The sequence below is a fragment of the Somniosus microcephalus genome, chromosome 16, assembly GCF_052327205.1.
Source record: "Somniosus microcephalus isolate GS21.2 chromosome 16, FLI_Smic_1.0, whole genome shotgun sequence".
In the NCBI taxonomy this organism is placed as follows: domain Eukaryota; kingdom Metazoa; phylum Chordata; class Chondrichthyes; order Squaliformes; family Somniosidae; genus Somniosus; species Somniosus microcephalus.
Window position 1 is genome coordinate 52,809,357 of NC_141002.1, and position 27,120 is coordinate 52,836,476.

Here is a 27,120-nt window from a genome sequence, read left to right on the forward strand (position 1 = left end):
CAAGTGTGTGAATAAACAAGCTTGTGTCCGCACCCATATACATCTAAGTGTGATGTGTACATGTCAAACAGTTACAAACCTAGGTGTAGGACCTAGATTGGCATGTTCAAGACCTCGAGGAGTGTATTGAAATCAAGACCCATCACATAGGCTCGGATTTTTCGATCAGCAGCAAAGGAACGGCATCCGCCATTCATCTCTCTGACAGCTGCCCAAAAAAATTTTGCGGGCTTTAGAGTGGAGACTTGGTCTAATCAGGCATCCAGTGTGGTGCCCTCTACAGGGCATCTGTGAGCAGGTTAAGAAACAGTGAGGCTCTTCAACCAATCAGATTGAAGAATCCCCAGTGAGCCACGCAGAGTCTAAATCAAGAAGTATAAAGCAGGGAATATAAATTAGATTTAAATCATGTACAAAAAGCAAAATAAAGATTGGGAAATACAGATGGGATTAACAGAGAGAAATAAAAGAGACAGACAGAAAAAGTTAAAAAAAAATTACATTTTTATTTTTTTAAAATCTCCAACACGAATTATCTTCTGAGGGAATGAGACTCCACAATTGTAAAATTATTTTTTCAGGGCCACAGAGATTGTTCAGCCGTAAATATCATTTATCATGCCGTTAAAAACTCACTTGCTCCTGAATACACCAGCCCTAACTTTTACTGGCGTCTTTAGTGCGGAACTGGTGGGCAAGTACCCCAAGTTCATGCCATTGTAGTAATTTCAGTGCCGAGTCTATCGAAGAGGACTGCAACAGCGCACCCTATGGAGCAGCGGAGTATCACTGACAGCAACTGCTCACAGATTTCCGTGTTTAACTGCACATGTGCGGATGCCAGAAGTTGCTATCTGATTTACCCCGTTATAATGCTGAGCGCTGTCAGCCTCACTGTTATTCTTGTCGCAAAATCCGGCCCACAGGCTTCCACTAACTCATTTTTCCCCAGGACCTATTAAAAATGGAATTTCTTACCTTCCTTGGTCGTCCCGCAAGCCTTTAATCTACAGTTTTTAAAACCCAAACTTGCTGTTACCTAATCTTACTTATCTCAGCTTTTCTCCCACTCTTCATTGTCCTGCAGTATGGCACTTTGCTCTTTACCTTGGTTTCGCAATAACAAAAATATTACAGGACTGATTGGAGGAGGAATCACAGACCAATATTGATTGAGAGAAGTGGGCATTATAGATTTACATGGAGCAGGGGGATCCATTAAAATCTGTGGGGGGAGAAAGTGAGTTTAGTTTACGATCATAAGTTGCAAAACAAAAAAAGTAATTTGGCCCAAAGGAGCCTGTAATCTGTGTACAATTTGCCCCACAGTCAGCTTCATCAACACTATTCAGTCTCCTAAAGGAGACAACCAATCATCTCCAAGGAGAAAACACTCTGTGTAGTTTCTCTCTGATCCCCTAGAATAACAGAGCAAACTTCAGTCCTTAAAACCCAACCTATCCAACTCTGCCCAGCCCATTCCACAGAGGACAGCCCAGATTTTCCTCCTGAGGTGCCTAAGTTGCCATAAGTGTGATGGGGCCAGCACTTATCCCAGAAGATTTTTCAGGGTCAGCCTAATTATCAAATTTGTGGCACTGTCCTGGTGAGATTCCCGACTTTAGCAGGGAGCCCATCTCATGGAAAGGTGGAATTCACCGCTTTAGGCCTCGGGCAGCTGCAGCAGTGGAGTGTGCCTACTGTCGCGGGACAGCCCATGAAGGAGGGGTATAATTGACCACCCAGTGATACACTACACTCCATTGGAGAGGCGGGGGTCGGTTCAAATTTTAAATCTCCCCACTGCCCACCATGGCAATGCTGGATGCCAGGAAAATACTGGCATCTAATTTCTAGCGTCCAGCATTGCTATGGCCTTAGTGATGAGAAATATGTAGGACAATTTCTTGTCAGTGCATTATTCAAATATGACTGCCCATATTTACGTAGACATATTCAATGCCTGCTGCCACTTTTGGAAAATATCCCAGATGTGGCAGTGGACTGTAAGAAACTTGTACAGTGGCTCCGCACCCGATTTTCTACCCTTGCCTGCTGGAGTTAAGCGAAGAAACTAGTGTAACTCCAGAGGAAAATATGCACTGATGTGTTTGTTGGTGCAGCAGAACAGGAGCTATTGTGCTTGATCATCTTTATCTTTATAATCTTCAATCCCATTCCTAAACAGATATTAATCAGCTCTTTTTTCAAAGACATTAATTGATATAGCATTAACTTATTTCTTGGAATTAGTTCCACATATCCATTACCCTGTAAGAATAGAACAGTCCCTGCTCTTCAGTCTCACTTGACTTGAAGTTTGTTAATTTTAAACTCATGTCCTCTAGTTCTGTGATCACAGTCCAAGTTAAATAATGCACTTACATGCACATTATCAGTCCCTTTCAGCATTTTAAAGACTTGGATCACGTCTCCTTACAATTTTCTTTTTTGAGTTTCGTGAGTCTCTCCTTGTAACTTACAGCCGATATTCTGATATCGGAATTCTGATATTATCCATGTAAATCTTCTGTGAATTCTTTCCATTGATCAATGTCCCTTTGAAAAATGGACAAAAATGAATCTAGTATTCTAAATGTGAGGACTTTTCTTAGAATTCAAGCTAAGCCAGTTCAAAGCAAGCCTAGGAACAGCTTCACAAAGGCTTGTGAACGTATATATTGCACCGCCCCAGAAGGTCATAGATGCAAAGTCAATTGAAGTGTTTCAAAGCAAGATAGTTATTCACCTAGGAAATAAGAATATTAAGGGACATGAAGAAAAGGCAGGGAATTGGCATTGCAAGGAGAGATCCCTTGTTTAACAAACATGGTGGAGCAGGGTTGATTGGGTGAATGGCCTACTCTTATAAAAAATTATAAAGGACCAAGAATACCTGTTATATTTGTTAATAAAATGTCATTGAGATATGTCCAGAACCTGGTTAGACCTATTGATAATATATTTAATTGATTGGAAACTTTCAGTAAATGATGAGTAATCACATCCAACTTTATTTCCACATTTGCTATTGGACAGTCCTTCATCGTGTAGCCTTGTTTCCTGTTTCTAAGTGCATTTTCCTAAATTTATTAGCACAAAAATGCATCCACTTAAAACTCATCGACTTAATTAGTCAAAATCCCTTTGGTTACTGTCACTTTTTCTTATGCTAGTCACCAGGCCACATAAATGGTCTCATCAGAAAGTATTATATCTTGCTACTGGAGAACCTTTCCCTATGAGGATCCAACACATACCTCTGCAGAAGTCTACTGGTTAATGAGCCCAGTCAGAACTTTATTCCATTTTTGCTCACATCCTGCTCTATCTTGCTCAACTAGTTTCCAATCCAATTGGCTAAATGGTGACAGTCCATGAATTTTAATCTTCTTTGAAAGCCTTACATGTGAAAGTTAATCAAATGACTTCCCAAAATCCAAATAGATTATGTCCACGGAATAGTTCTTATCCACTAGTTTAATTATGCTCCAAAAGAATTCCACCAGCTTTGTGAGGAATGGCATATTGTTCCTTATGATCTCTTAGCTTCCTGCATGATACTTCTTAAATATTCTTCTCAGTAGAAATGTTAGACCAACTGCTCTCTAATTCTTTGCCCCGAAATTTTATCGGTTTCTCGCCATAACTTTGGTGGCAGACTGGCGGAACCCCCGGGGGAAACAGTGTAAACAGCTGAAAATGGCCATTTTTGCTGTTTCCGTAATGGTTCCACTGGAGTTAATAGCAGGAGACAGTTAGAACCTTCATGGAATTTAAGGGCTTCTGTGTTTATGATTCACTCCTTGCTTTAAATGTTTTAAATTAGTATACTACAATCTCTAACTCGGACAAATATTTGGCTGGGTTTGGAGTGGAACCAAAAATGTTCAGGCAGAATGCAAATTAACATCATTATATTGCATACTCCACCAGTGAGGTAATTTATATTCAGACCAGGCTTTAATCTGCGCCTGCAGATTAAATCAATATGATTGATGTTATTTCCTCATCTTCTGTCTGAAGGTATCAATTAAATGTACTTGGGGACATTGGTGAGCACTGTAATGAACCCCCATTTTATTTAGATATGGGGGGTCCGATTTTGGTATCTGGCAAACATCAGGCAGGCATTCGACAGGCCAACCACTGTGTCCACCAAATGATGCCAGTAAGAGACCCAATCAATTCTTATGATTGAGCCTCATTTAAATAGAACAGATGAGCTGCCAGAGCTAATCGCACTGCTTATAGGCAACTCGCCGTTTGAGAGGGCATAGACACGTGGGCCTGCAGGAAGACTGAAAAGATCAAAAAGACCTCTCTTCTCCCATCCCAAAAAGCTGTTGAGGCTAGGTCAATTGAAAATTTAAAAGCTGAGGTTGATAGATTTGAGTTATGCAAGGATATTAAGGGTTAAGAAACCAAGGCAGGTAAATGGAGTTAAGATACAAATCAGCCATGATCTAATTGATTGGCAGAGCAGGCTCGAGGGGATGAATGGCCTACTCTTGTTCCTATCAGGGAGGTCAATGGAGCAGCAGATCTAAGAAGCAGGAAAATGTAAAGCACACATTAAAAGTCCCAAAAAGAATGAAGAAAAAGTCAGTGCCCAAACAGCTTCTAGCTTTACCCAACTACAGGTTATGATCCCTTTAAGTAGTGCTGCAAATGGCTACCTCCTAACCTGTACCACCCATGGTTTGTGGGCGGGTTGAGGAAGCAGCAGTGGCAATGCTGATTGATGTTGTGTCCGTGTATAATAAGACACAGACTGCAGGAGAACTGTACAACAGGTGTTTACTCAACTTGGCTCACACTGGAACTGATCTGTACAGATTACTACTCAGTGCTATATACAGGTGTGGTAACTGCCGGTACTGCAGTATACATGAGCTGTAAAAGATAGTTCCCCCCCTTAAAGGTATATACATTACAATTCCTCCCCTTTTAGATTAATAGTACCATAACACTCATTTAACAATTAAATATCAAACTAATTAAAATTAACACTTTTAACATGCAACATTAGCTGAAAATAGTCTATTTATATATTCAGTCATTGGGGAGGCTTCCTGATCCTTTCTGGATAGCGCCTTTCCCGAGTGTCTTGCTCTTGGTGCGGAGGCGATTCTGGCCCCCTGTCGTCGGTTGGTTCATCAGCTTCCGATGCTACTGTTTCTGGGGTAGATGCGACCTGTACGTCGGGTTCATCACCAGGTACGTATGGGCGAGGCATGGGGTTGACTTGTTCCTGTGACTCTAGGATCTGGTCAGCATGGCGTCTCATGATGCTCTCTCCAACGTCCACTGTGTACATTAGTGGGCCTTGCCGTGTACATATCGTTCCTGGCTGCCATTTTTCTGTTCGGTAGTCGCGGGCCAAGACTGGTTGCCCTACATTGAAGCTCCTTGTTGGCTTCTCATGGATGTGCTGGAATTACTTACTCTCAACATCTCTTCGTACGTTTGGTCTGAGCAAATCCAGGCGAGATCTTAACCTTCGGTTAAAGAACATCATGGCTGGGGCCTGGTTGGTGACTGCATGTGTCGCATTCCGGTAGGCGAACAGGAAATTGTCCACCTTGTGCTGCAGCGGAATGTTGTCATTGTACATAGCCTTTATTGCCTTCTTAAAGGTTTGTACGAACCTCTCAGCCAATCCATTTGTGGCTGGATGATACGGGGCGGATGTGTAATGCCTTACCCCATTCTTTTTCAAGAACCTCCGGAACTCTTCAGACACAAACTGTGGTCCGTTGTCGGAACAAATCTGTTCTGGCAAGCCATTCCTGGCAAAAATGGTCCGTACGACTGCAATAGTTTTCTCCGTGGTGGTGGAGGACATTTTGATGACCTCAGGCCATTTCGAGTGCGCATCCACGGCTATTAAAAACATTGAGTCCATGAATGGACCAGCAAAATCAATATGCACCCGTTGCCATGGAGATGAGGGCCACTCCCATGGGTGTAGAGGGGCCTGTGGTGGTGCATTTTGGACTTTCTGGCATCCTGAGCAGCTCTTGGTCAGGTCCTCGATTTGTTTATCGATTCCTGGCCACCACACATAAGCCCTGGCTAGGCTTTTCATTTTTACCCCTCCCAGATGACCCTCATGAAGCTCATTGAGCACTCTCTCCCTTAACTTGGGTGGAATTACCACTCGGGATCCACACATCAAGGTCCCCCGGCACACTGTCAGCTGTTCTCTCCTTGTCGAGAATGCTGGCAACAGTGAGTCGGCATGTGCTGGCCATCCCTTCACCGTCAAATCATATACCCGAGACAGTGTCGGGTCATTTCGGGTTTCCTTTTCGATACAAGCGTTAGTTACCGGTAGGTATTCAACTATAGTCGAATGGAATATTTCGACAGGATCCACTGCTGGTGCTTCCTCCGCAATAGGCAGTGGCAGGCGTGATAGCCCATCAGCATTTCCATGCTGTTTCGTGCCCTTATATTCAATCTCATAGTGGTGCGCCCCTAGAAAAAGTGACCATCTTTGTAGTCGTTGCGCAGTCATCACCGGAACGCCCTTCTTCAGATTAAAAATGGAGACAAGAGGCTGGTGATCAGTCAGCAAGGTGAATTTCTGCCCGTGCAGATAGTGATTGAACTTTTTCACTCCCCACACTAGGCTGAGGGCCTCCCTGTCAATCTGGGCGTAGTTACGCTCGGCTGAGGTTAGTGATCGTGACGCAAAGGCTATTGGCCTCTCTGAGCCATCCGAGAATTTGTGCGACAGCACCGCTCCAATGCCGTAGGGTGGCGCATCACATGCCAACCGAATTGGTAATGCCGGGTTGTAATGGGCCAATACCTCTTTCGATGTGATTAGTGTTTTGCTCTTCTGGAAAGCTCGTCTACATTCGTCACTCCACTTCCATGGCACCCCAGTTTGCAGTAGGTTGTTCAGTGGGTGTAGTATTGTAGACAAATTTGGCAAGAACTTATGGTAGTAGTTTACCAGCCCGAGGAACGACCTCAGTTGTGACACATTTTCCGGTGCTGGAGCCTTGACTACTGCCTCAATCTTCTCTGGGGACTTATGTAACCCTTCTTTATCGATAACATGGCCACAATACGAGATTTGTTTTCTAAAAAACTCGCATTTGGGGCGGTTAGCTCGGAGCCCATATTCCTGCAATCTAGTGAGCACCTGCTCCAGGTTGGCAAAGTGATCACTGTCATTTTCGCCCGTGACCAGGATGTCATCCAAATAACACTGGGTCCCTGGGATCCCTTGCAGGACTTGTTCCATTGCCCTCTGCCAAATAGCCGGAGCTGATGCTACCCTGAATACCAGCCGGTTGTATTGGTAGAGACCTTTATTGGTGTTGATTGCGAGGTATTTTTTTGATGCTTCTTCTACCTCCATTTGCAGATCCGCCTGGGCCAGATCAATCTTAGTGAAGCGTTTCCCTCCAGATAGCGAGGTGAAAATATCTTCAATCCGCGGAAGTGGATATTGTACGGTGTGAAGGACCGGGTTCACTGTTACCTTAAAGTCTCCACAGATGCGAACCTTCCTTGGTTCCCCAGGCGTGCTGCCCAATGACTTTTTCATCACCGGGACGATGGGTGTAGCCCACTCACTCCAGTCTACCTTGGACAGTACATCTGAACGTTCCAGACTCTCCAGCTCTGCTTCGATGGCTGGGCGGATCGCATAAGGTACTGGTCTGGCCTTAAAAATTTTGGGCTTGCGTTTTCTTCAATTTTAATCGTCGCTGTCATGCCTTTTAGTGTTCCGAGTCCTTGCTGGAACACTTCTTTCGCGTCAGTTAGGATCTTTGACAGTCGCCCAGGTGTGGCGTCGTCATCCTTTTTGTCAGCCACAGTCAGTGCCTGTATGGAATGCCAATCCAGTTGTATTTTCCGGATCCATTCACGTCTCAGTAATGGTGGTCCTCCATCTTGCAATACATACAGGTCTAGTTTTGGTGTTTCCTTACCGTTATATATAACGGTCACCCTTATTTTTCCTTTGGGGTAGACGTTTTGCCCCGTGTACGTCTTCAAAATAATTTTTGTGTCTCTCAAGGGTATGTGTGAGAATAGCCGCTCGTAGTCCTGTCGGTTTATGACTGTTCGGGCTGATCCTGTGTCCAATTCCATCTTTACCTGGACTCCTGCTATCTTGAGAGTGACTCAAATGGTTCGGTGATCCTCCGTTGTGATCACATTATGTAGTTTCAGACAACTCAGTTCCCTGCTTTCGGAGTCGTTATCACTCTTTTGTTCGTCTGAACTATTCTCCGTCATCTTATGTACCTTCTTGTACTTTTCTTTGGTAGGTTTCTTATTGCTGGTTTTCTTTCCCGACCTGCAGACTCGTGCTATGTGTCCTACTTTTCCACACTGTCTGCACATTTTGTCTTTGAACCAGCAATCATTCTGGTCATGTGTTGTTCTGCCGCAGCGATAGCACTTCTCTGTTCTATATGGCATTTCGTTTGTGCCATATTATTGCGGTCTCTGTTGTATCTCTGCAGTGCCCCGTGCTGCTGCTTCACATGATACCGCAATGCTGAAAGCCTTTTCCAGCGTAAGGTCCTTTTCAGCTAAAAGCCGTTTCTGGGTTCCTTCACTTTGAAGCCCACACACAAACTTGTCCCTTAAGGTATCTGCCAGTCCCGCTCCAAACTGGCAGTGTTTCGATAGTTTGCGCAGTTCTGTTAAATAATCAGCATTGCTTTCATCCTTATGCTGGTTCCGTTTGTGAAACTTGAATCTTTCTGCTATCAGCAGCGGTGTGGGGTTTAAATGTTCCTGTAGTATCGTTACTATGTCTTCAAAACTCTTTTCCATTGGCTTCGTTGGGGTTACTAGATTTCTTAATAAACCACACGTCTTTGCACCCATTAAATTTAACAATACCGACGCTTTCTTGTCATCTGACACCTCATTTGCCTTGCAGTATACCTCTATTCGTTCGACATATGTAGTCCAATCTTCGACTTCATTGTCAAATGCAGTGATACTGCCACTCTTCGGCATTTTGGGTGTGGTTTAAAATGGCGTCTCCCAATGGCTTAAAATGGCGTCTCCCGTGCTTTCCTTCCTCCCCCGCTGCTGCCAACGCCGCTCCCGGCGGTTCTCGTGGCAATGGCGGCGTCCTGTAGATTTCGCGCACTTCTCCTGCGCTGCTGCCAACGCTGCTCTCGGCGGTCCTCGTGGCAATGGCGGCACCTCGTGGGCTTCTGCGCATCTCTCTCTCCCTCTCTTCGATGCTGCTCGGCCCCTGAACACCGGCTGCGCCCTGTGCGCTCTGCTCTCTCTCTCTCTCCCTCGTCGACGCTGCTCGGCCCTTTGCTGTGCCGCTCGGTCGGGCTCTAGCCCGTCGCTGTCTGGGAAGGGTCTGCGCACTACCTGTTGCCAGCCCGTTTCGCTGGACCACCTCGACTGGAAAGCCAAGCCTGGCTCTCGACAGCCTCCCCCGCAATTCTCGAGTCTCTGCTGGATGACTGGGCGGTTGCCCGTGGTCGATGCCTGAGTCTCTGGCCTTGACCTCCAATCCACTGATCTCCAGGAACGAATCCCCGGGAGGTGATGCAGAGTTGCAGGTAGGTTCGAACTTGCCTTGTCGCCAATGTTGTGTCCGTGTATAATAAGACACAGACTGCGGCGAACGGTACAACAGGTGTTTACTCAACTTGGCTCACACTGGAACTGATCTGTACAGATTACTACTCAGTACTATATACAGGTGTGGTCACTGCCAGTACTGTAGTATACATGAGCTGTAAAAGATAGTTCCCCCCTTAAAGGTATATACATTACAATTGACACCAAAATTACACCAGGATCCTAAATATGTAATTTGACCCTTATTTAAATATATTATTGAGGCCCCCACCTGTTTCTGGCAGGTGCGTTGGCCGCCTAAATGGAGGTCCATCCAAAAATCAGATTGTGCGGGCCACTAGTGGTAAGTTTAAAAACAAAATGGTAGGGAGTTGAAATTTGTCCCATTATTTTAAATTCACATAATATTAGAAATGGATACATGTCAACCGTGGCATGGAGCAAATAGCAGGATCTATAGGATAAGACCGCACCACATTTGACTAAACATTCCAGAAACTGTTAGAGTTGCAAGCAGGAGGCTGAATGGCCAACATGCTGAAAGTTTCCGATCTTATGAAATCGAATTGAAAGAGGATTGAGATGGTGGGGACAGAGGGCACTAAAGCAAGAAGGGAGTAAAGTAGAAGTCTCTTAAAGAACTACAAAATATAGTGGAGGAATTAAGATTCTGTATACCAGAATTTTCAGCATTCCCAGGGATGTACATGATTCAGTTACTACTGTAAATTCTTTGAGTTTCTTATAATACGAGCTTTATTGACCTCTGTGTAATCTAAAGACTTTTGAGGTAATTTAACAGGACCTGGAATTTGTCTACAGCCTTCATCCTCTTGCTGTTGCCATGCTGACCTGTGTTTTATTAGCTGCAGAGTGGGAATTGGCAGTTTAGCCAGCAGTGCAGGTTTCTGAATGGAATGATCTACTTTGAAGGGATTTTTAAATTTACATTTTCATTATTAGAAATTCTTAAATTGAATTTAAGGTTCTTAAGTGCCAGCAAATTGTTTTAAGGACTGATGCGGTAGTGTTTTAGTGGCACCGTATCCCAAAGGGAGCAGCTAAGTGCTAAGGCAGGTATGCTTATGCCCTGGGCTTCCATTATGTTGTCTGTGAGTAGGCTTGCTTAAGAGAGAGTAATGACAATGATAATTATTATTTAATTATCTCTGTAAGTTATTGACTTGTTTTCTCCTTTGGCTCTCCCCATATCACACATGGTGCTCTTGACCAAGCTGGTAGGAGGCTCCTCTGCCAATGCCGTTATGTAACCCTTTTCTAGGAGATATGCAGAACTGGACATGTGGATGAATGGAGAGGCTTGTAGCTGATGGATAAACAGATAAATGGAGTGGATCTGGTCATGGTGCTGATTGGCAGATAAATGTATGGAGTTGGTGGATGGAATAGACTGAACCGTGGTGATAAATGGAAAATGGCCAGTTTGGGAATAAGTAAGGAGCGGTGTTCCACACGGATCTGTTCTGAGACCTCTGGGGGTAGACTTGCTGCCCCGCTGTAGAACAGGTGTTGCAGAACGATCGTGATTGAAACAAATGGAAATTAAAAATCGGTTGGTTTCTGTAAGAGGTGGAAAAATCACAATGCCAATTTTACACTCAAACGGCAAGTTGAAAATCTACCCCCTGGTGTCCACAATATTGAGGAATGCTATGGGACAAGGCATCGGACCTGTGGGTGGCAGGCTTGGCCAGGATGAGGAGCAGAACCCCCAGCAGGGCCTCCAATCAGCTAGCCACATGCCCTGGCTGACCAAAAAGTATTATGAATTGGCCAAGTTTTAAAGTAGGCTGGTCTGAGTGTAGGGCTGAGTAAGCTTAGGTCTACAGGGATGCAATTAATTACCTCCCCTTATTATGGCCCTACCACAAAAAATATTTCCACCCAAACTCATGTTAAAACAAACTTAACTAAAATAATAAAGTTAAGTTAAAATGGCAAGGACAGGAATAATGAGAACCTAAACTTCTCAGGAGATTCTTTGATATGCTCGCTTTGTGCACTGTGTGGCATAAAATGACAAGGATGCTATTTTAAGTAGGTCAATGAGATTGTGGGACTAAGCAAACCTAAAACCCACTTCCCCAAGATTTGTACAGCTATCTCCCCCTAAAGGGGCAACACCACTAAAATACCTGGTGGCTCCAGCCTACCTAAACTAATTTTTGAAGCAAACATTAACAAATTAAATTAGAACCATAAGGTTGGGGTAAATTAGAACAAGCATTCTATGGTGTTGATTCTAATCCAACCTGCTTAGTGGGAACAGGGAGACCACAGAGTTAAACTAGCCTCCGAAAACTGACCACCTCAGTCCCGCTTGAGTCCCGCCCACTGTCGCTTGAACCATGATGTTTACTTAGGTGGCTGAGGCACCTCATGAATACATGTAGATCAGGGTCCTATGATGTTATTAGGACCCCCAATACCTGTTTAACATGAAAAACCTTGTGGGATTGGTTTCAGAGGCTGATTGGAAGCACTATTTAAAGGGGCAGTAAAGTGCAGGCACTCAGATCATAGGGATCTGTGAGCGGGAAATGGTGCTGCTGTAGGAATGGCTAGATTCCTAACTAAAGGACTGAGGTCGAGTCAGTCTATCAAACAAACAATGTTTAATACTAATCAACAGAGTTTAACACGAAAACACAGGAGAACTAAATTCTGTACTCTTTGCTGGCTCCATGAGGACTGGCTAGGGCGGCTCCCCAGCCTGACGACATGACGCCATCACGTTTTCCCGCTGCTGGAGGATCACGTGATCAACGTGATGACGTCATCGCGTTTGGTCTCATTCTTAAAGAGACCGCGCTATGTACATGCAATAATGTGAACAAAGATACAGATTCATTCTGTAGCTAATAATTTGTTAAAGATAATTATGTACATCAGATCAGAGTCCCCTGGTGGCTCTGCCACACTGCTCCATTTTAACTGCTCACCTACTCTGTCACTACCCAGCAGGCAGAGTTAAATCCCTCCCCCCACACCCCCCCAGCGTTTTGAGGCGATAAAGGGAGTAAAATGGAAAACAATGGGGGGAAAAAGAGATGCACAAGAGTGGCCTAAGGTGACATTCTATGTGGGCGTCACTGGCAAGGCCAGCATTTATTGCCCATTCCTAATTGCCCTCAAGAAGGTGGTAGTGAGACAACTGAGTAGCTTGCTAGGCCATTTCAGAGGGCAGTTAGAGTCAACCACATTGCTGTGGGTCTGGAGTCACATATAGGCCAGACCAGGTAAGGATGGCAGATTTCCTTTCCTGAAGGACATTAGTGAACCAGATGAGTTTTTACAACAATCTGGTAGTTTCATGGTCACCATTACTAATACTAGCTTTTTTATTCAAGATTCATTTAATTAACTGGATTTAAATTCCTCAGCTGCTGTGAATGGGATGTGAACTCGCGTCTCCAGATCATTAGTTCAGGCCTCTGGATTACTAGTCCAGTAACATAACCACTATGCTACCGTCCCCTACATTCTGGCATTTTTCTTCCTTATTCTTGTGGAAAATTTCCTCGAGATTTCCCCATGGCAGTTCATCTGCAGGTCATTTGGCAAATATGTCTGCTCTGTCACAAGATGTGGAATGTCACTTAAAATGTTACTTTTTAAATAAAAACTAAATTGTAAATAAAATCTCTCAAGTGATAAAAGTCAATTTGTAACTTTACTTCTGTGATCAATGTGTCAGAGACAGGGCTAAAGTTCCCTCTTTAAAATCACATCACTTGTCCTGAAAGTAATGGATTATTCATCACCGCATGTATGCTCAACATTTAACATGTGCACTGAACTGTGACCAAACAATACAGAGTGCATTCTTAGCAGCTTCTATTTCTGGGGGTTCACCTAGCAAATGGGTGATCATACTTTGTGGGTAAGAACTGATCATTGAGAGGGTGAGACCCTTTAGCCACTCGTCTGACCTGTGTGGCCTTAGCTTTGCCCCTTTGCTAATGAACTAACATTTGAGCACTATGAGGTATAAGGGAAAGAGATCATATTTCAATTACCAGCTTTTCCACAGAAACGTTAGAAGTGTGCCAAACATCTTCACTCAAATTCATAGGAAAATAGTCAGAACATTCCTCTATTAAACAACAGGGAAACATGCTCCAATGCACTGCATGACAGCCAAGTGGAAAGAGGCTTTGTGCCCATATTTCCCTGCAGAGTGGAATAGAATTTTGTTTCGGCCTGTTTTTGAGTGCAGAATGGTTAACGGTTGGGAGCGCGTGCAAGAAGCCAAAGGCATTGAGGCTAAACCGATCTGGGACCTTGTGCCCCCCATCAGCATATTTCCAGCGAGTTGGTGATGCCAATCGGGTGTCCAGAGGCAGCTTTCCGGTTTGAAGGGGACCAATTTGGGTCATCTGCCCTCAACTAAGTTCTGGGGGTGGAAGCGAACAGGAGGGGGGCTAGCACAAGACAGCAGTGGCCCGCATGTTTTGCTGTGGAGCCAGGAGGTGCACTTCTGCTCCCATAGGCTCCACAAAAGAAAATAGTTACCGATGGGACCTCCAGCAACCCCTTTAAGGACTGGGATCCCATACCTTTAACAGTGCTCTAGGAAGACCTGCTCCACGTGCCTGGAATTTCCTGAAAACTTGCGCTGAAAGAACAGCACGAGTACACAGTACTGCTAAGTTCGGTGCAAAAGATCAAGGCAATCTGGGTGTTAGTAATTTACGTTTGTTTTTACACTAAGCCCGAATTTCCTCGAAGTTTTAAACTGTGCAAAATCTCCACCGAAACCCACTGCCACTCATCAACTTAGCTTCATTCCTATGGAAAAGTGCAGCTCACCCAAATTTCCTGAATTTACGTCAGTTCTGAATGGGATGTAAATTTATGCCTCACATTTTATATGTAACATGACTCAAAGCCATATTGCTGGCGTTTTAGACAATTTCTTTCAGCAATTTAAAAAAAAATTTCTCCTCACTGAGTCCTCATCTTTAAATGCATCTTTATGGAATTAGAATGATTTGCATTAAAAATAGAAAAAACGTCCACAATTACATTTTCTTAAACATGTTGGGGTAGAGTTTCCGCTTTGGGTGCAATCAGCAATCCGGGCACAAATTGCACTCAAAATTGCGCTAGTTTGCATAATCACAAATGTAAAATCATCCACGAACCAGAGCAATTGGGCAGCGTTTTAGAATGTAATTTTTTTTGCATTGAAAAATATTCCTTGATGTATTTAAAAGTGGTTACCCAGTGCAGTTTTATTAATACAGCTGAAAATTGTCTGATTTCAGGTAAATTTTGCTGAAAAAACCAGCGGAAGATAGATTATGAAAGTAAACTAGCAAAAAATATAAAAACAGATAGCAAGAGTTTCTACAGCTATATAAAAAGAAAAAGGGTGGCTAAAGTGAACGTTGGTCCCTTCGAGGATGAGACCGGGAAACTAGTGGTGGGGAACATGGAGATGGCAAAGACGCTGAACAAATATTTTGTATCAGTCTTTACAGTAGAGGACACTAAAAATATCCCAACACTGGACAAACAGGGGGCAATGGGGGGGGAGGAGCTAAACACGATTAAAATCACTAAAGAGATGGTACTCAGTAAAATAATGGGACTTAAGGCGGATAAATCCCCCGGACCTGATGGCCTACATCCTAGGGTCCTGAGAGAAGTGGCGGTAGCGATTGTGGATGCATTGGTGATTATTTTCCAAAACTCCCTGGACTCAGGAAAGGTCCCGGCAGATTGGAAAACTGCTAATGTAACACCCTTATTTAAGAAGGGAAGTAGACACAAAGCTGGAAACTATAGACCAGTTAGCCTAACATCTGTGGTTGGCAAAATGTTGGAGTCCATTATTAAGGAAACAGTAACAGAGCATTTGGATAAACATAATTTAATAGGACAGAGTCAGCATGGTTTTATGAAGGGGAAGTCATGTTTGACAAATTTGCTCGAATTCTTTGAGGATGTAACATACAGGGTGGATAAAGGGGAACCAGTGGATGTAGTGTATTTGGACTTCCAAAAGGCATTTGACAAGGTTCCACACAAAAGATTACTGATCAAGATAAGAAATCATGGGATTGGGGGTAATATACTGGCATGGGTGGAAGATTGGCTATCTAACAGAAAACAAAGAGTTGGGATAAATGGTTCATTCTCGGGCTGGCAATCAGTAACTAGTGGTGTTCCGCAGGGGTCAGTGCTGGGGCCCCAACTCTTTACAATCTATATTAACGATTTGGAGGAAGGGACCGAGTGCAACATATCCAAGTTTGCCGACGATACAAAGATGGGAGGGAAAGCAGTGAGTGAGGAGGACATAAAAAACCTGCAAAAGGACATAGACAGGCTAAGTGAGTGGGCAGAGATTTGGCAGATGCAATATAATGTTGGAAAGTGTGAGATTATGCACTTTGGCAGAAAAAAATCAAAGAGCAAGTTATTATCTAAATGGAGAGAAACTGCAAAGTGCTACAGTACAAAGGGATCTGGGGGTCCTGGTGCATGAAACACAAAAAGTTAGTATGCAGGTGCAGCAGGTGATCAGGAAGGCCAATGGAATCTTGGCTTTTATTGCGAGGGGGATGGAGTATAAAAACAGGGAAGTCTTGCTGCAGTTATACAGGGCATTGGTGAGGCCACACCTGGAATACTGCGTGCAGTTTTGGTTTCCATATTTAAGAAAAGATATACTTGCTCTCGAGGCGGTTCAGAGAAGGTTCACTCGGTTGATTCCGGAGATGAGGGGGTTGACTTATGAGGAAAGGTTGAGTAGGTTGGGACTCTACTCATTGGAGTTCAGAAGAATGAGAGGCGATCTTATCGAAATATATAAGATTGTGAGTGGTCTTGATCGGGTGGATGCGGTGAGGATGTTTCCACTGATGGGTGAGACTAGAACTAGGGGGCATAATCTAAGAATAAGGGGCTGCCCTTTCAAAACTGAGATGAGGAGAAACTTCTTCACTCAGAGGGTAGTAAATCTATGGAATTTGCTACCCCAGAGAGCTGCGGAAGCTGCAACATTAAATAAATTTAAAATGGAGATAGACAGTTTCCTAGCAGATAAGGGAATTAGGGGTTACGGGGAGCGGGCAGGGAAGTGGACGTGAGTCTAGATTCGGGTCAGCCATGACCCTATTGAATGGCGGAGCAGGCCCGAGGGACCGTATGGCCTACTCCTGCTCCTACTTCTTATGTTCTTATGTTCTTATGTTAACCTAGTGGAAACTCCAGGCCATTGCGCTTAATATGATAAAATGAAGGTTTGATGGCCTCAAACTGTAATTTTCAAGCATAGTGGTTAGCACTGTTGCCTCACAGCACCAGGGACCCGGGTTCGAATCCGGCCTCGGGCGACTGTCTGTGTGGAGTTTGCACATTCTCCCCGTGTTTGCGTGGGTTTCCTCCGGGTGCTCCAGTTTCCTCCCACAGTCCAAAGATGTGCGGGTTAGGTTGATTGGCTATGATAAATTGACCCTTAGTGTTAGGGGGATTAAATATGTGGGGTTACGGGGATAGGGTGGGATATGTGTTGGTGTAGGGGTTACAGGGATCGGGTGGGATATGTGTCGGTGCAGGCTCGATGGGCCGAAATGGCCTCTATCTGCACTGTGGGGTTTCTGTGATTCTGTGATTTCTGTGAAAGAGGGACTTAAAGAGGGAATATGGCATAAGTTCAAAACTTTCCATGGGCACCAACTGTTTAAGCTGATTCCCACTCGTTTTACGCAAAGTTTTTACGTTGTAGCATATGTTACTGAGATTCTCAGGAAATTTCGGTGTAACTTGCCAACGGGAAGATCGGCATAAGTTTCTGCCACATCAGGAAATATGGGAATCTTATACTCTTTGCTTATTGGTCCCATCCAAGGAGCAACTTTCATGGAGATAGAGTGAAACTTATTAGTCTGTGGTGGAAGTACTGATGGTAGAAAGTGGATTAAAGCAGGTGTGACAGCCAGAATTTCCTTCTGCTTTATTTTTAGCAGCAGTTTGTTAACTCAATAGAACAAAGTCAGTAAACTTTGCCAGCCTTAGTACAGGTATGTGCTAAAATGCTATTGAGGGACACTTCCTTCTTCAGTAAAATGTTAGTGACTGCAGTTGCTAAAGCAGCAATCCCTTACTTGCCAACCATCGCCAGTGCGGTGTATAAGATTCCCACACTGCGCCTGCTCCTCTGGGATCCCGAGAACGTTATAGAAATCTGTTCTGCCTGTGTTTTATGAGTTGACAACTTTTTTGAAGCTGTTTGGCAGGTTTTGCTTGTGTTCCAGGGTGGCATATACATAAAGTGAACAGCCTGGCCTCGATTTTAACCACCCCATCACCCTGCCCAACCCCCAGATGGGCGACAGAGGGTTGCTTGGGGCAGGGTGGGGGGGCACTGGGGGTGCTGGTTTCAACTATCAGGAATGGGCAACCCGACCCCATAAAGTGCAGAAACCAGGTCATTGACATGGCTCCTGCAAAAGGCAGGTGGGGGCGTAATTAAAATACCCAAGTCACGGCCTGACGGCATCATCGGCGCCATGACGTAGACATCCCAGTGAGTGAGGGGGTGGCTGGATCTGTGGGATTCCCAACAGCTGATCCAAGGTAAGGTAAGTGGCTCTTTTAGCGCTCCTTGTGGGCCAGGAGGAGCAGGAGTTCTCACCCCAGGCCCCTGAAGGAAGCCTTCAGTTTCCCTTCAGCCCTCCCGATTGGCAGCCTCCCCCCAGCCCTCCCGATTGGCAGCCACCCCCCAGCCCTCCCGATTGGCAGCCTCCCCCCAGCCCTCCCGATTGGCAGCCTCCCCCCAGCCCTCCCGATTGGCAGCCTCCCCCAGCCCTCCCGATTGGCAGCCTCCCCCCTGCCCTCCCGATTGGCAGCCTCCCCCAGCCCTCCCGATTGGCAGCCTCCCCCTGCCCTCCCGATTGGCAGCCTCCCCCAGCCCTCCCGATTGGCAGCCTCGCCTCAGCCCTCCCCATTGGCAGCCACCCCCCAGCCCTCCCGATTGGCAGCCTCGCCTCAGCCCTCCCGATTGGCAGCCTCCCCCAGCCCTCCCGATTGGCAGCCTCCCCCCAGCCCTCCCGATTGGCAGCCTCCCCCAGCCCCCCCGATTGGCAGCCTCCCCCCAGCCCTCCCGATTGGCAGCCTCCCCCCAACACTCCCGATTGGCAGCCTTCCCCCAGCCCCCCCGATTGGCAGCCTCCCCGCACCACCCCCGATTGGCAGCCTCCCTGCACCACCCCCGATTGGCAGCCTCCCCCCAACACTCCCGATTGGCAGCCTTGTCTCAGCCCTCCCCATTGGCAGCCTCCCCCCAACACTCCCGATTGGCAGCCTCGCCTCAGCCCCCCCGATTGGCAGCCTCGCCTCAGCCCCCCCGATTGGCAGCCTCCCCTCAGCCCCCCCGATTGGCAGCCTCCCCTCAGCCCTCCCGATTGGCAGCCTTGCCTCAGCCCTCCCGATTGGCAGCCTTGCCTCAGCCCTCCCGATTGGCAGCCTCCCCGCAACACTCCTGATTGGCAGCCTCGCCTCAGCCCCCCCGATTGGCAGCCTCGTCTCAGCCCCCCCTGATTGGCAGCCTTGCCTCAGCCCTCCTGATTGGCAGCCTCGCCTCCACCCTCCCGATTGGCAGCCTCCCCCCTGCCCTCCCGATTGGCAGCCTCCCCCAGCCCTCCCGATTGGCAGCCTCCCCCTGCCCTCCCGATTGGCAGCCTCCCCCAGCCCTCCCGATTGGCAGCCTCGCCTCAGCCCTCCCCATTGGCAGCCACCCCCCAGCCCTCCCGATTGGCAGCCTCCCCCAGCCCTCCCGATTGGCAGCCTCCCCCCAGCCCTCCCGATTGGCAGCCTCCCCCAGCCCCCCCGATTGGCAGCCTCCCCCCAGCCCTCCCGATTGGCAGCCTCCCCCCAACACTCCCGATTGGCAGCCTTCCCCCAGCCCCCCCGATTGGCAGCCTCCCCGCACCACCCCCGATTGGCAGCCTCCCCCCAACACTCCCGATTGGCAGCCTTGTCTCAGCCCTCCCCATTGGCAGCCTCCCCCCAACACTCCCGATTGGCAGCCTCGCCTCAGCCCCCCCGATTGGCAGCCTCGCCTCAGCCCCCCCGATTGGCAGCCTCCGCTCAGCCCCCCCGATTGGCAGCCTCCCCTCAGCCCTCCCGATTGGCAGCCTTGCCTCAGCCCTCCCGATTGGCAGCCTTGCCTCAGCCCTCCCGATTGGCAGCCTCCCCGCAACACTCCTGATTGGCAGCCTCGCCTCAGCCCCCCCGATTGGCAGCCTCGTCTCAGCCCCCCCTGATTGGCAGCCTTGCCTCAGCCCTCCCGATTGGCAGCCTCGCCTCCACCCTCCCGATTGGCAGCCTCGCCTCAGCCCTCCCGATTGGCAGCCTCGCCTCAGCCCCCCCGATTGGCAGCCTCGCCTCAGCCCCCCCGATTGGCAGCCTCGTCTCAGCCCCCCCGATTGGCAGCCTCGCCTCCGCCCTCCTGATTGGCAGCCTCACCTCAGCCCTCCCGATTGGCAGCCTCGCCTCAGCCCTCCCGATTGGCAGCCTCGCCTCCGCCCTCCCGATTGGCAGCCTTGCCTCAGCCCTCCCGATTGGCAGCCTCGTCTCAGCCCCCCCGATTGGCAGCCTCGCCTCCGCCCTCCCGATTGGCAGCCTCGCCTCAGCCCTCCCGGTTGGCAGCCTCCCCGCAACACTCCCGATTGGCAGCCTTGCCTCAGCCCTCCCGATTGGCAGCCTTACCTCAGCCCTCCCGATTAGCAGCCTCGCCTCAGCCCTCCCAATTGGCAGCCTCGCCTCAGTCCTCCCGGTTGGCAGCCTCGCCTCTGCCCTCCCGATTGGCAGCCTTGCCTCAGCCCTCCCGATTGGCAGCCTTGCCTCAGCCCTCCCGATTGGCAGCCTTGCCTCAGCCCTCCCGATTGGCAGCCTTGCCTCAGCCCTCCCGATTGGCAGCCTTGCCTCAGCCCTCCCGATTGGCAGCCTTGCCTCAGCCCTCCCAATCGCGGCCCAGAGTTGATGCTCCCTCCCTGAGCTGGGGACCATCCCTAAGGGTCCCAGGCTGTGGCCTCCTGCCACTAGTGTTACCTCCTGTCTGCTGGCCAGCTGCCAGGCAGGTAGTGGCCCTACAATATGTTAATGAGGACCTGCCTTTAGGAGCGGCAGAGCCTCCACATCCCCGGTCTCTCCGGATTTTTGAAGCACTCCCCTGGATCCTCCCCTGTTTCAATGATGCCCCCTTTATACAAGAGAACTGCCTCCAATGACAAGAGTACCATCAGAAGGAACTCTGTGGTATAAACTATATAGAATTACATGGACATTACAACATGGAAACAGGCCCATTGGCCCAGTCAGTCCATATTGGTGTTTATCCTCCTCAATAGTCCTAATGCCATGTGTCCACCCTGTTACCTCAATCCTTTATCCCCCCTTTCCTTTAACTGCCTATCTAATCTAGGCCTGGTGGAGGTTACAGAGGTAGGGAGGGACTCAGTTTTCTCAAGCACTGCTGCTAATCTTGACAACACAGAGGAAAGTTTTACACTTACCTTGGAGGGCCTCTTCCGTCACCAGACCTGCTTCAACCCGGCAGGGAATCCGCAGCAGCCTCAGGCCCCGATTAAAATGCAGTTGGGGTTCCTGTGATGTAATAGGACTCTGATTTGCATAAATTTATGAGCACTTCATCTGCCAGCAGAACCCTTCATGTTAAATTAGCAAATGGCGTGAAATGGTTGAGTTTCAAGTGGGTAAGTAACCTGCTTATTTTTAACTGTCCCCAACCCCTCACAGGTAGGGTTAAAATCAGCCTTGTCATGTTATACAGTGGAAGATGCTCTTTGAAAGAGCTGGCGCAGACTCGATGGGCTGAATGGCCTCCATCTGTGCTGTACTATTCTATGATTCTATGTGGCTGTTCAGCATGTCCTGGTTAGTATCTCTGTGTCGGGCCTCAGTGTGTTGCACTGCATTGTATGATGAATGCTGGCATTTCAATGTATTTCAATCAGTGTTGCTGTGCAGTGACTGTCAGTGTGGTTAGTGTCCTTGTGCAGGGCCGTCAGCGTGATACACAGCCCTGTGCAACAAGTTCTGATTCTTTAGTGTGTTATTTTTTATTGTGAGACCTCTCAGCGTAATGGCCCATGTTTGATCGTAGAAGGTGCTGATTTTCTTCAGTCTCAGAGCTGATGTTTGTGTGTGCTCTGTGCAGGTCGCTTCGGAGTATTTCAAGGACACCACGTTACTGCTGATTGGTGTCATCTGCCTGGCCGCTTCCATCGAGAAGTGGAACTTACACAAGAGGATTGCCCTCCGTATGGTGATGTTAGCAGGTGCCAAACCAGGCATGTGAGTATGCATTACTGCAGGTGCCATACTTCAGATGTGCTCTGGAGAAGGGCTGCAGTGAAAGTCTAGGTTTTATTAGAGCCTCAAGGTTCAATGAAGGGTAGATTTCCTAATTGGTTACACCCAATAAATGGGCAAAAAGTGGCCCTAATGTATCGGAAATATGGGCAGAGCTCACTTTTGCTGGATCATGTCTATTTAGGTTTTTTAGTGGGGTTGGAAGTGCCTGCCAGTTTCTCCGTTATACCATTTAATAGAGCCCACGATGATACACTTTAGACATTCATCCATTTTCCTGGAATTTCTGCCGGAATAGCACTGAGCCACACGTCTGCCCGTATAGAATAGCTGCACCATGGTTTTATGCCAAGGTGCATTTAAAGAAGACTTCTTGCTTTGTTTTGCAGTTTCCTTGTTGATTTTTCCTTGTCAGCAATGAATTGCTTAGAAAGATTTTTTCTCCAAGTGTTCTTGTATTCCCATTTCTTTTGGAACATCCACAATAATAACACAATGGGATGCCACATGGGAATCCTCCTTTACTTCTGGAGGAAGTAGGGGACGAGCAACAGAGAGATGCTAGCCAATTCAGGCTGCATCAAAGGCAGACTGGGCTCACTGGTGGTGCCCTCACATTAGCACTTACAGGCAGAGGCCCGTCTACCTGGATTGGTCAGAGGAGCTTTACCTGGAGATGGTCCTCACTATCCCCTCCGTGCAGAACCACTTGTACTTCACCAGCAATTAAACAAGGGGTCAAGTGTTGTACCGCTCTATAGAGTCATAGAGTTATACAGCACAGAAAGAGGCCCTTCGGCCCATCGCGTACGCACCGGCCATCAAGCCCTGTCTATTCTAATCCCATTTTCCAGCACTTAGTCCGTAGCCTTGTATGCTATGGCATTTCAGGTGCTCATCTAAATGCTTCTTGAATGTTACGAGGGTTCCTGCCTCTACCACCCTTTCAGGCAGTGAGTTCCAGATTCCAACCACCCTCTGGGTGAAAAAGTTTTTCCTCAAATTCCCTCTAAACCACCTGTCCATTACCTTGAAACTATGCCCCCTGGTTATTGACCCCTCTACTAAGGGGAAAAGTTCCTTTCTATCTACCCTATCTATGCCCCTCATTTCTATTCCTGCTTCCTCGTTTATTGTGCTAGTCATTGGGTTTTGCCAGCCATTTTTGTTGTCCAAACAACTTTTGCAAAGGCTGAAATATACATTATAAAAATAGTAGAATGCCTAGTAAAGATAACCAACATTTTTGCCCTGCTTACCCTCTTTCCTGTGCCTCCTCTGGTGAGTTCACAATGTCAGACCGAATATTATGCAAATAAAGCTGACCCTGTAAATCAGGTGGTCAGCACACTAATGGTTGGACAAATGCTTATAATGCACCACCAAGCTAATGCCTGATTGGAAGCCTGATCAAAAACTTTCTCTTCTCTTTCTCAAAGGGGTCCTGCTGGAAAATCTTCACGGCAGATTTTCTCTGTAGGCCCTGACAGTGGCAGAGCTTTAGGATCCTAGGAGGGCGCCAACTCTTACAACGTTTGAGAACCCTTGCTGTAGTGAACCATCTGATCCCAGCCTGTAACTCATGCCCCCGTCTCTATCAATCATTCTTCATTTTTTAAATATTTTATTCGGGGAATTGTGCTCTTATGTATAAATCATCTTTACCTTGTAATTATGTCCAAAGCAGTGAGAGATTGGGTGGGGGGGGGGGTGTTGGTGGGGGTGGGAGGAAGGGGGGGTTGTTGGATAGCACGTGCGGTTTGGAATTGGGGGATTTCAGCAGTTGCAATGAGGGTTTAGAGGATAGGATTCCACACTCCCAGCAGGGAAGTTCCACTCAGGGAGCACAGGTGAGAGACAGGGTTACAACATTGTAGTCCTGATTTTCCAACCTGTGGCCTCTGTGAGAGCAGCTGCCCATTGGGAGACACCAAGTCATGGAATTATACCTTCAGGTTGTAAGCCTACTACCAACTGTCAACTATTTAAATTGGCACCAGTATAAAATATTCCATTGATTGGGCCCTTGTGTTCACCATCAGTGATTCCGTAGTAATAATTACTCTGTGATATACCTTGTGACATGAATCTTGTCATTCATGTGAAAATGACTTATGTAATAATACTGGGTGGCCTGCTGGTGGCGCTGTCCAAGGAGAGTATAAATACTCGGGCATGGGCCCAGCTTGCTCAGGACATTCTTTAACAGGAACTAGTGAAGGACACAACATGTTGAAAAACAGTTGATTAAAGCCTTGTTTAATACTCAGACCAAGTGCCTAGTAGTTTTCTTACGTCACCTTGTCTCGAAGGTCGTTTTTTATTCATTGCATTTGGCGTCCAACAACATTGGCGCATAACTTGCAGGGCAACGAATGGCATCTGCCATTAGTTAGACTTGCCCTTGCCCAGTTAATCTCGGTGATATTTTGTGCTGCAAGTTGCTGGAAGAGCTGATAATGTCGCAGCGAGGGAAACCGGGCATCTGGGACCTGAGTGAACAGGGTAAGCAACTGTGTATCTCCTTAACCAATCAGGTTGAAGGATTGTGAAATTAACAGCACAAGGATTGAAAAGGAAGCATAAACTAGAGTGAGAGAATTCCATGTCAGATCAGGTACAGAAAGAGAAACAAAAAGAGAGAAAAAAATGGATTAAGAGAGGGAGAAAAAAGAGATAGAATTGAAAAGGGGAAAAAAAATTACATTTTACAATTCTAAAATATCCAACTACAGTTAAAACCTGAAGGAATGAGACTCCACACTTGTTATAGTTAATTTTCAATGCCAGAGAGGTTCATTGACAGTAATTAACACTTAGCGAATCATTAAAAGAATCTGACAGCTAATCCAGGCTTAATTAAATATGCATGGACCTTAAATGGCCCTAAGACAGGCTCCTTGCCTCACTTCAGACCAGCTCTAACTTTCTGTGGCGCGTTTAGTTTGCATCTACCTCTAAAATGCCTTCTGTGCTGTCTGTTGCCTAGGCCCTAAGCTCTGGAATTCCCTGCCTAAACCTCTCCGCCTCTCTACCTCGCTTTCCTCCTTTAAGACGCTCCTTAAAACCTAACTCCCTGACCATGCTTTTGGTCACCTGCCCTAATTTACCCTTATGTGGATCGGTGTCAAATTTTTTGTCTTAAAATACACCTGGGCAGCGCCTTGGGACGTTTTACTATGTTAAAGGCGCTATATAAATACAAGTTATTGTTGTTGTTGTAATAATTAGCAACTTCATGCTGCTCAATGCAATTCAATGGTGAGCCAGACAGCGAGATGCTGTTTTCAGGAAGCTAACAGTGGATCTCCAACAGCAACTTTTCGATTTCTGTGTTTAACCACGCATCTACCCGCGCTTGAAGTTGCTGTCGCATTTGCACTTAAATAACGGCGAGCGCCATTAGCCTCGCCATTATATTGACAGCAATTTATGGGCCATTGAAGCACACTTTCAAAGTATGTGGAGACCTCCAGTGGCAGTGGGAGGCACTACAGCCACATTAAAACCGGAATCTGAACATTTACAGCTTGTCGGTAACTGTATGGCTTTCATATGATGCTCTGTCCTGGTAACTTGTCTCTCCCCGCCCACCCCCAATAATATGTTTCTTTAAAAAAAATTTTTTTGTTGTTATTCATATTAGTGTATAATGGAGATTTCAGGCACAGAACTGGGGAAGTGAGAAGAAACCAGATGAAAACCCAGGGGGAGGGGAGGAAAAGGGTCTGAGCCATAGGTCGGCGAATGGGTCAGAAACTAGGAACAGTGTACGTGTCGACATAGAGAACTGAAAGATTAAAAACGCTGATAGACCAAAACAGTCCTAAATATAGGCCTGATGACATTTGAAAACAATGGCCAGAATTTTCCGGGGGGCCGGAGGGGTCGGGTGGGAAATGTGATTTTTTTGACAGCGGGTCCGGACCCCGCTGTCAACCCACCGCAACGCGCCTTTCCCAATGTCGGGTCTGTCAGCGCTGAGCAGACCCAACAGGCGGCGGCGGGCGACCCAATTAAACTCATTAGCATCTAGTTGACAGATCATTAACAGGCTTTTTTAACTTACCTTTTCACTTTAACTTCATGGCCACGGGAACCACGCTGTTCGGGGACCACGGCTGTCAACCTGAGGCGGAAGTTCAGTGGCCATTGCTCCAGCTGATTACTTGACAGCTTCAAATGTACAGTAAAAGCTCCCACCTGACAGATCATCACTTTCCTCAGCCTCAAGCTGTATCTCAGTCCATTTCCAGCACAGATTCTGCAGGCTTTCCACTTTTCGCTCTCCGTCCAGTGTCACCTCATTGGAAGAAATCTCTCACCATTGACAGAATGCTTATATCATCTCTACTTCACCTGCCGTCTATTCCATCAACATGGGTGCCGTTTGTACTGTCTCACCTTGGTCCTCAGAATCCGACCAAGATCTGCCCCAACATCAGCAGCACCAGGCACACCAGCAGCACTAACAACAACACCAACCTTCTCCGCAATTACCTGATGCTGCACAGGACAGATTGCATCAGCACCCAAGCACATTGCTGCCCGGGATGGCCTCATCATGGCCAGATTTACTTCACTTGACGCTGTACACCCTGGCTGCCACATGATGTGCCAGGTTGGCACCATCCCACACCAACACCATAAAGCATCCCTACAATGCCCAAGCCATTCCTTTCATACTCACCACCATTGCGGGGGGTGCTGTTATGTCTCACCATTCACAGCTACTCACTAAGCTACTTCTAAAGGTGCACATAAATCTGTCCAAGAACGGAAATTGTTGAAAATAAAGGTTTCAATATTTGACACCACATTAACAGAAACTTTACATGAACATTGGATAAAAGACCCAAGTGGCTACTCTTGTGTGTTGTTAGTTGGTATAATTGCACTAGGACAAGGGTGAGTATGCGGGGTGGCTAGTGAGATGGAGATGTGATAATGTAGATAGAGAGGGATGGGTGGACATGCAAGGTAAGTTGGTGTGAGTGAGGGTGTGCGGGAGTAGGGTAGGGAAGGCAGAGTGATGGGGATGCAATGAGAGGCACAGCAGGATGAGGTTAAGTGTGGATTTGTACTAACATTTTGTGATCTAATGAGATCATTGAAAGGGTTGCGCCATTGCACCCAGCTGTGTTGATCTCCTGGGGAGGTGTC

At 47.0% G+C, this 27,120-nt stretch overlaps 1 protein-coding gene across 3 annotated transcripts in view; it reads left to right on the top strand.

The window, feature by feature from the left end:
- The window catches only part of slc13a4 (solute carrier family 13 member 4), a 148,233-nt gene that overhangs the window by 65,168 nt on the left and 55,945 nt on the right, over positions 1 to 27,120 (top strand). For all 3 annotated transcript variants that reach the window (XM_086009038.1, XM_086009036.1, XM_086009037.1), the window contains exon 3: positions 21,803 to 21,939. In XM_086009038.1, coding sequence (XP_085865164.1) covers positions 21,803 to 21,939 — 137 coding nt within the window. The remainder of the gene's footprint in view (positions 1 to 21,802; positions 21,940 to 27,120) is intronic.